At 34.4% G+C, this 10,941-nt stretch overlaps 1 protein-coding gene across 1 annotated transcript in view; it reads right to left on the reverse strand.

Annotated features, from left to right (window-relative positions):
• Positions 1–8,114, reverse strand: part of tmem132e (transmembrane protein 132E) — a 601,474-nt gene extending 593,360 nt beyond the window's left edge. The window contains exon 1 of the mRNA XM_056458536.1: positions 7,167–8,114. Coding sequence (XP_056314511.1) covers positions 7,167–7,224 — 58 coding nt within the window. The 5' untranslated portion in view covers positions 7,225–8,114. The remainder of the gene's footprint in view (positions 1–7,166) is intronic.
• Between the last annotated feature and the right edge of the window lie 2,827 nt (positions 8,115–10,941).

Consider the following 10,941-nt stretch of genomic DNA (forward strand, 5'->3'; position numbering starts at 1 on the left):
AGGTGGGAAAAAAAGTAAAGTAGAGCCAATTAACAACAACTGACTGCTTCCTTGCAACCCTAAAGAAGGATTCGAGCAGTGTGTGACATGCCAAAAACTGGCTCAAGCAACTGGACAGAAGGGCTTTTCACACTGCAATAAACCCTGTGCGACCATCGTTCCAAACACTGCGGGTACAGAAACATTTCACACGTGTCATTCAGAAGTTAGCACCCATTTACACAGAGTTATGCAACTCTGCATTGTGGTGTCAAATGTGTGCAGTGTGAATCGATGCGATGTTACAATGCCATGTATAGATGCTACAAAAAGCAACTGATAGATAAATTGTATTACTTGTTTTCACATGTTTTAGACAGTCAGATAAAAAAAAAAAGTCAATATTTGACAAATTAAAGCGAAAAAAAGAGTTTTATATATTCCATGAAAGAAAAAACTAAATATTGTCTGCAATATATAATATGAAAACGCACAATGATGAACCATCATCATGTTTGCATGCTGTGTTCATCCAATCAGTGATACTTTAAATATGCAAATAATGTTAACCTTGAGTTTAGTAAAGCACGGTGTAAAATGTCAACCCATAACTTACTGTTAACCCTGGGTACGACATGAACAGTATAAAACATTAATGGAGAAAAAAAAAGGATTCTGTTTACTAGGGAATGCCCTATGTTTATTTCAAATGTGAAACACCCTTGGGGGGGGGGGGGGGGGGTCTTGCTCTAATATATAGAACCATTTCAATTAAACAATCTTACAGAAAAAAAATTACTTGTAATTAGTGTTGTCAAAAGTATTGTATTTGCGTTTGCACTTAGAGAACAGCGATGAAGAGTGGTGAATTGATTCCCTTTATGACCAATCACAGTCATTTCTGTTGAATAAACAAAAAGGTCAATCAGCGGTGTTTAAGAATGTGCTCAAATTTTTGCAAGAAATAGACATTTTTAAAATCTCGGTACTGATTGATACCGAACTCAATACTTTTGACAACACACTCTGCAATTATCTTAAAGGATTTATCCATCTATTGTGGATTTTAAGCATCATTTTTGAGGACTTAACTTTGAAACAATATCTTAGGTAAGTCAGTTCACTTTCATTCTCATCTTGTTATCATTTACTCACCTACGATCACTTAAATTTATCAAAAATAATAGAGGTGTCTCTGTATTTAAAGTTTAATTGCCAAAGTCACATAAGCACTTCTATATGTTTACATAGATCTTAATTCCATATGAAATTAGGTTTTTAAGAGAGACATGATCAATGTATATGACGGACAGATTTCATTTAGACCTAACAAATAATCAAAAAGATCTGAAACCAATGAGGTTCATTTTTGCATGCTCAAGCTTGCACAAGAACCAATAAGATACATTACACATCAAGCAGGTATAGCTGAGTATTTTGCGTTTTGTCAGTTTAGTGGCTAATTCGTACGAACTTGTACGAGTTCAGTCACACAAAAATGTACAATTTACATAAAGAGGCGTGGCACCCAACCCCACGCCTAAACCCAACCATCATTGGAGGAGATAAGCAAATCATGCTAGATTGTATGAATGGGATTGTACGAATTTATACGAATAATCAATCGATCAACCTTTATTTATATAGCACTTTACTACAACCAAAGTGCTTTACACAAGTAAGAACAAATTATACAGCACAACAAAAAAAAGCAGACAATGCAAAACAATACAAGAAATATCAATAAAATGCAACAACCAATAAAACAAAGACGCGGCGACACAGTGGCGCAGTAAGTAGTGCTGTCGCCTCACAGCAAGAAGGTCGCTGGTTCGAGCCTCGGCTGGTCAGTTGGCCTTTCTGTGTGAAGTTTGCATGTTCTCCCTGCATTCGCGTGGGTTTCCTCTCGGTGCTCCGGTTTCCCCCACAGTCCAAAGACAGGTGGCACAGGTGAATTGGGTATGCTAAATTGTCTGTAGTGTACAAGTGTGAATGAGTGTGGATGTTGCCCAGAGATGGGTTGCGGCTGGAAGGGCATCTGCTGCGTGAAACAAATGCTGGATAAGTTGGCGGTTCATTCTGCTGTGGCGACCCCAGATTAATAAAGAGACTAAGCCAACAAGAAAATGAATAAAACAAAGAAGTGTCAGTGCCATGCATTAAAATCCAATTTAAACAAGTGGGTCTTCAGCGTGGCTTTAAAAAGTGGCAGGTCAGTGATTGTACTAAGCTCAGTAGGAAGGGTATTCCAAAGTTTAGGACCTGCCCTTGCAAAAGAACCATCAGCCCACTGCTTGTATCTTGACCGAGGGACTTCAAGCTGAAGTTGGTCAGCAGATCGCAAAACTTTCGCATGAATAAGTAGGAGCAAGGCCATTGACAGCATTAAAAACAAACATCAAAAGTTTAAAAACAATTCTAAACTTAACAGGGAGCCAGGGAAGGGAGTAGATAATTGGTATAATGTGTTCACTTTTCCGGTTGTTAACATTCGAGCAAATAATTTTGCCACTAAATCAAAAAAAAAAAAAGAGTTACGAATTGCCATTTAGATGTTGACATTAAATTTGCTGATCATACCATATAAAAGCAATCAATATTCCCAAACTTGAATTAAACCCCTTGATTCTTGTGTTTTTATTTTTTGATCTCTTCATGAACAAAATCTTGGGTTAACAGAATTTCAAAAAAAAGTTAAGAAATCTCTAAAATTTAAATAAATGTATATTAATTTGTGTTTAGAAGATTAATAAATGGTTTGTTATTTTTTAAATGCATGGAAACATATACGATTTATACATTTATAGATGTTGTTCAGCCGAAAAAATAAATAAATCATCACTTGTCTTGTTCTAATATATGCAACTATTTCAATTAAACACCTTGCAGAAAAAAAAATGACTTGGAATTAGTGTTGTCAAAAAGTATCGTATCATTATTTGAACTTGGAGAACAGCATTGAAGAGTGGTGAATTGATTCCCTTTACAGCCAATCACAGTCATTTCTGTTGAGTGAACACAATGGTCAATCAGCGGAATTGCCAAATTCACCTCAGCACTTCCAAATACATAGATCCTAACTCTATATGAATTGACATGAATTTAATTGACATGATCAATGTATATGATGAACAGATTTCATTTAGTTTTTTCACAAAGATCGATCAACAAGCTCAAGCTGAAACAAATGAGGTTCATTCTTGCATGTCAGGCAGTGAAATCAACCTTGCACTAGAACCAAAAAATTTGGTATCGCACATCAAGCAGGTATAGCAGAGTTGCCAGTCTGATCTAATGAGGAAACGCATGTATTTTATGTTTTGTCAGTTTAGTGGCTAATTCGTACGAAAATGTATGATTTTAAAAGGATGACAATCCCACTCCTAAACCCAACCGTCATTGGGGGATAAGCAAACTGTACTAAATTTGTAAGAATGAGATTGTACGAATTCAAATTAGCCATTAAATCAAAAAGTTACGAATAGCCATCTAGATCTTGACAATAAAGTCAATAAATTTGCGAATCACATCGTATAAAGCAATCAATTTTCCCAAAACTAGGATAAAACTACTTGAGTCATGTGTTTTTATTTGTTGATCTCTTCATGAACAAATTTTTGGGTTAACAGAATTTTGAAAAAAGTAATCTCTACAATTTAATTTAATTAAATGTATGTTCATTTGTGTTTTGAAGATTAATAAATTGTTTGGAATGGTAAATGAATACATGATTTATATCTTTATTCCTTTAAAGATGTTGTTCGCCACAAAACGTGTAATAAAAAAACTAAAAGTCATAACTTGTGAGTTGTGATACCATGTATTATTTCAACGTTTTTTTATTGTAGAATAGAATTTGAATGTGTATTTTGAAGATATTCAGAGGGGTCCAAAACAACACGTAACACCCTTTAATCCCTTTAATTATTACAGAAATTACCATTTGCAAGAAAACTTGTTCTCAATGAACAATAAATTCAAAAATGTTATACCAAAACGAATCATATATAAATCAGAATCCAATTAGTCGGGAATAATTTCAGGTTAGTTTGTCATAAAAACAAGGAGAAGCACAGGGATCTAACAATCATCGGCGCCGAAGCTCCACCGATGCCACTTCCCAGGCCTAATAAATAAAACAAGAGTACAAAACAAAGTGATTCCTTTCCAGATGATTTGGTTTCACGAGGAAGCAACTCTGAAACTGTACCAGGGCATCGGAGACTGTACAGGTGCAATGCTGTGGATTAGCAAACAAGACATTCCTAGAGAGCTCGCAGCACGTCTCAGGTTTGTTGATGTTTTCCTAAGCCTTGATCTTTATGCCTGGTTCCTGTCTGTCACTTCTGTAACTGGAAGCGGAGCAGACACGCTTGTGTTGGCCCAATTTATTGCCCAACTGCATCAGCATCAACCACAGATGAAGTCTGTCTGGATTGCATGACAGTGGCATTGTTGTCAATTATGCGCAACTGTATTGGACAGAGCCCGACACATGACATCATGAGCTCATCTGACCTTCTATAGGTTCGTCGCATGAATCATGGAAGGAATCCAAGCAAGCTGATCGAATCAAAATGAAAGAATTCCCAAGGCACAATTCATAACTTAAATCAAAACATTTCTCTAAAAGAAATTCCCTTTCTGGTTTTCCCTCACATCCAAGCTTCTGTCAAATACCATGATAGATTATAGTCAAGTCACATTACAAACCCTCAGGACTTTGATGACTCCCAAATGATGTTGCCTTTGTTCTTATGGCTTCATGAAAGGAAAATAAAGGATGGGATCAGACCTCAAAGGAATATTTCAAAGACACATCTCTTTTGCACTGATGACTGTCAATGTAATTATCTTAGGCACAATATACTGCCATAAAAGTGATCTGAATTTAAAGCAGCGCCTATGCATGTCTGTTTCGTGTTTCAATAGGCATCTGATTCATTGTGATGGTGAAACACAACCAGCAAGAGCTTTTAATTAAATGATGAGAGATGCAGTTGTGATAGCGGATCCAAAAAAAAGAGACATAAGTATATTTATATGAATGCAAAATTGGCAGATAAGTAGCTTCACGGTTTCATCCTTTTATCAACTAAAACTGTGTGCAGATGACAAATGGAGCAAATCTGAAATGAATTCAAGACACTGATTCCTGATTTCAACAGATAATTAGCAAATAATAAACCAAGTTTACACAGAATATATTAAAAAGTCACAAAAGAAGCAGCCTGTAGATGAAAAACGTGTAAATATGCAAATTTAAAATTGTTTAATTGCACAGCTAATAAGAGTTTCAGATTCTGCCAGATCTTTACAGCATGTTAAACACTCTGGAACAAAAACATATAATAAAAAGTAGGCTATTCAATGGAATATAAGCAATGCTTAATGCTTCTATACTTGTATACTGTTTCTATGGTTACCTTTTTGCACCTGATGAAAATGCATAAGCCTTACTTGGACTTAATTTCCTCAATTATATGAAATGTATGTGGAAATGCTGCTTATTGTAGCATGTGAACTTTTTTTTTTTCACTAATGACTGCCAATGCAATTATCTTGCAGCCACAATACATTTCCATAGTACTGGTCTGAATTTAAGACTATGCATGACTGTTTCATATTTCAATAAGAACATTCCCTGTAATTATAAAATGAGAGCTAAAGCTGTGATCGCAGATCAAAAAAGAAATAAATGTATTTATATCACACTGCAGAAGTGCCATTTGAAACTGCATACAGTGCACAGCATTTATAAGTACACCCCTCACAAATCTTTTAATTTCCCTTTTTTTTTTTTTTTAAATAGGAAGCTATACATTATTATATTTGTGCATATACATTAGTTTAGTCAGCACTGAAGCCAAATCTGGAGCTTATCTAACAAAATAACACACCATAACGATCCAAAAACTAGTACACCCAAATTTATGTTACATAAAAATATTAAATACAAATTTAAAGAGGAAAAAAAAATATTATAAATAAAAAATGAAAAAAAAAAAAAAAAAAAAAGTAAATTGTTGACATTTTGTTGGTTGCATTTTATTTACAATATTTAGCTTGAATTTAATTGTATTTTTTCAATTTCTAAATATGTATGGTGACTAAAATAGTATTTTAATAAATATATCAGTTTAATAAATCTGGTTTGTTTAAATGCACCAAAATACATTGCCTATATTCACTGAGAGAAGGATAAAAATATGAATTTTCAAAATGGGCTGTACTCTATGCTGAGCACTGTATACTTACAGAACAGATTGATTGTTAAAAAGCACAAAATAATTAAGAAAAAAAATTATCTTAAAATTAACTTGGGTCCAATAAAAATATTGACACCAAATAAACTAGTCAGAAGAGACACTTGTAAATACTAACAACTATATTCAGATCATGCCAGAATATTATTGTATTTTAAAGGCTCTGGTAAATTGAATTAAATAATTTCTATATGTAGATTTACACTTGTGATGTCCTGCATACTGTTTCTATGGTTACCTTTATGCATCTTAATGTGCCTGACGATAATGGACAATAAAAATTATCAAACTAACTCTAAATTGTGCATAAGTTTCCTTAAATCTTATTTGAAACGTTCCTTATACTGCATGCAGAACTACTTGTTTAGATTAGTATGTGTACTTTTAAAGTACTCCACGCATTTCTTTATAATATTAAAAAAAGGGGGGGTGGATTAGACCCATCACCTTACTCAAACTCTTAAATTTACCAAAACACAGTAATTAATAAATAATTTCTGACAGGGAAGGCTCAGAAATTAATTTCCAATTGTTTTATAAAGTGGGCATCTTTTGTCATGCTTGGCCTTAAGCTTTAGTCGTGCTCCCACCTTGCGGGCAGTTGCTATGCTTCTATTTAATGTTGTGAAGCAAAAAGCATTATAAATGAAGTCAAAAAAGCCCATTTGGCACTTATGTTTCCCTCCGAGGCTGGAGAACAAGAACTTCAAGCGTAAAATCGGTTTATTCTCAGCTCTGCGCTTTAGTGTATGCGTGCTGAATTACCAATTAAGACTAATAAACCCCACTGCAGCCAAACATATAGGCGAAAATCCGCTGCAGTCACTCACAGCACCCAAACGTGAACTAGCAAACAAGTCTGGTGGTAGTGCAAATAAATAAATATATTTATTTTAAAAAAACGTGCATAAGCAGACTTACCGTCCGAAATGAACATATACAGCAACAGAGTTTCCATCCAAGAGCGTATAACAGACATCGTAGTTTTCCAGAATAGACTATATCCCGTTTGTGATGATAAACAACAGCGCTCCTCCGAAATATCTCTCCCGACCGAACCGACTACAGTCCAGAGATGAATTCCCAGCAAGGGTTGTGATGCTGGGGAACTTTATTTACAGATACCACGTCCATTATATCAAACCAGAATGAGGTTGAATCAAAAAAGACCGAGTCTAGCAGCGACCGAAGAGCTTTCGAGAGAGAAAAGTTACAGGTATCCGACTCAGGTGTCTCAATTCCCACGCGTATCTCTCGCTCTCAATAATCCACACGACAGGGAAAAACAGCCTCTTTCGTCCATCCACAGCTTTTAATTCAGACTATAATCCAGTGAATGCACGAAACGCCAGGAATGGTATGGCAACAGCACAATAACGGTGTCGTCCATGAGCCTGTTAGTTTAACAGCATCTCAGATTTGAGGTATCAGAAACAAACAGCTGATCCACAGCGCTCTTAATTAGTGTTAGGATTTCCTTGACATAAATGAGGAGGTCCGGATGTATATTCAACCTGAAGTTAAACGGTCGAAAGCAGTGAAATAAAGGTTTAGTTGTCCTCGTCCATTTAAAAAAATAAGTGTTTTCTTCTTGAATGAAGTCCAAGAGATGACTTGAAATTCTTGTGAGGACTGAGAAGGAACTGAAGGATGTCTTTCCTGGTGAACTAGTACAGATGGTAAGCCACCTTAACCGTTACCATCACTGTATGATGCATACCGTGTCTGTTTTATTAAAACTCCGATTACTTATAAATGCTGTAGTCTATTGTCGTTATCAATCCAGCGCTCCGGTCTGTAAAACAAGAGACTGTAGACTCGGCGTCACTGTTGAGCTCCGTCAAAGTAGATAGATTAATTCAAGACCACCCCCTCTCCTTAGGTCACAGTAGCGAACTTTGCGTTTCAACAGTCGGGCTGTGAATGGCGTGAAGTGCGCGTCGCGTTCCGCTGGACTTGCACTTGAAGCAGCGGGAGAATCCCTGAACGCTCAAATCTCCGGTTCACGGCGGTCACGTGACACGAGCCTTCACAATCAGACCTGCTCTGACGATTCCAAGCGTCCGTCGTGTTCGGCTGCATCTCGTTAAAACTGACAGCAGCTGTGTCACATTTCACCCTAAAATCAAAAGAAAGGATGAGGATGAAGATGATGATCAATACAAAGAGTTCTGCTTCAAATCAAATTGACACTGGGATCGGATGTTTTAAGTGTTTTCTCTGCATGATTGTTTAGGCTATTGGTTAACAGAAAGTCTGGAACAGTTTAAATTACAACAGTGCATATATTGTTAATATATTTAGTATTTTTAGACAGATATTTAAAAAATACTTAACTTATATTTACAATTAATTATTATTATTATTATTATTATTATTATTATTATTATTATTATCTCAATAATAATAATAATAATAATAATAATAATAATAATTCAATTACAACAGTGTATATTGTTAATATATTAGTATATTGTTGGCAGATATTTAAAAAATACTTAACTTATATTTAAAATTATTATTATTATTATTATTATTATTATTAGTATTATTATTAGTATTATTATTATTATATAAAACAGTGAAATTGAATTTATATATGGATTTGCTTTCAAATTTAATTCAATCCTGTGATTTAAAGTTGAATTTCAAATAGCCATTACTCATTCTAATATGAGTAAAATCATTCCAATATAAAAAAATTGCTGCTCTGTTATGAATATGATCATTTTTGATCATCATACATCTTCAACCATCAATAATCTTTTTTTTTAAATTAACCAATTTTATTTTTTAATGTTCTACATGTGTTTTCTTTTATTATTATTATTCATTCATTCATTTATTTTTCTTCTGCTTAGTCCCTTTATTCATCAGGGATCACCACAGCGGAATGAAGCACCAACTTGCCCAGCATATGTTTTACACAGCTGCAACCTAGTACTGGGAATATTCATTCATTCATTCATTCATTCATTTTCTTTTTGGCTTAGTCCCTTTATTAGTCAGGGGTCGCCACAGCGGAATCAACCGCCAATTTACCCAGCATATGTTTTACACAGCTGCAACACAGTTCTGAAAATATTCATTCATTCATTCATTCATTCATTTTCTTTTTGGCTTAGTCCTTTTATTAGCCAGGGGTTGCCACAGTGGAATGAACTGCCAATTTATCCAGCATAAGTTTTACACAACTGCAACCCAGTACTGGGAATATTATTATTATTATTATTATTATTATTATTATTATTATTACACCGAAAACCCAATAAATTAGGGTAACTCAAACCATTTGATGAAACCGATTTCAACAAACCATTTAAGTTCAAAAACTAGTCCTAATGAGTCCTGTGAATTTAATATATTTGAGTACATGAAACAACTTGAGCACAGTAAGACCCAATAAATGAAGAGAACTCAAACAGAGTACTGTAAAACCCAATAAGTTAAAGCAACTCAAACTGCTTGAGGAAACCGATTGCTACAAACCATTTGAGTTAAAAATAAAACTAATGTATATACAGTATATATACATTATATATAAGTACTGTGAACTTAAGTAATGAGGTATTTAATTAACTCATTACTTTCAACACTGAGTTCAAAACTCTTTTCAAATAAGTAGAAATAACTTTCAGGAAATTTTGAGTTAAATACACTAATGTTATTTGATAAAGTTGACTGTTGGGTTTTACAGTTTATTATTAAGTTTATAGGTATAAGTTTTTTACCAATCACCACAAAAGTGATTGAGTGTGACGCTGAAGACTGAACTATTCAGTACATTTTTTTAACATCACATTCTTTGACATCACAGGAAAATATTTTTAAATGTATTCACATTGTAAATTGCTACTTTACATTGAAATATTTTTATTTCATTCATTTTCTTTTCAGCTTAGTCCCTTTTATTAATCTGGGGTCGCCACAGCAGAATAAACCGCCAACTTATCCAGCATATGTTTTACGCAGCGGATGGCCTTCCAGCTGCAACCCATCTATACACATTCACACACATACACTACAGTCAACTTTAGCATACCCAATTCACCTGTATCATGTCTTTGGACTGTAGGGGAAACCAGAGCACCCAGAGGAAACACACGTGAATACAGGGAGAACATGCAAACTCCACACAGAAATGCCAACTGACCCAGCCAAGGCTCGAACCAGTGACCTCTTTGCTGTGAGGAGAACGTGCTACCCACTACGCCACCGCGTCACCCCTATTTTATTATTATTTCATTGACCATAATAGTTTTAGTATTTATAAAAAAATATATAATTAGATCAAATAAATTAATTAGAATAAGTTATTAAAGGTGCAAACAAAGGATTGACACTGAAATGCCTCTATGTAGACTATGCAGGAAATAAAATAAAGATGATGGTGCTCAAACAAGAGATCTTTATCAACAGCATATAATCCAGAAGACTGCAATACAATAAAATCAAGTTGAATTGTTTTAATGCTCTACATGTTGTTATTATTATTATTATTATTATTAGTAGTAGAAGTAGTAGTAGTAGTAGTAGTAGTAGTTTTATTATTATTATTACATTCCCAAATATAAAGCAACACTGTTTTCAACATCGATGACAACCTAAATAGCTTCTTTAACAACCATTCATCACAAAAGTAATATCTAAAGGGTTATGTGATGTTGAAGACTGAATCTTGCTGAGTTTTAAAACC

Source organism: Danio aesculapii, chromosome 5 (assembly GCF_903798145.1).
Source record: "Danio aesculapii chromosome 5, fDanAes4.1, whole genome shotgun sequence".
In the NCBI taxonomy this organism is placed as follows: Eukaryota; Metazoa; Chordata; class Actinopteri; order Cypriniformes; family Danionidae; genus Danio; species Danio aesculapii.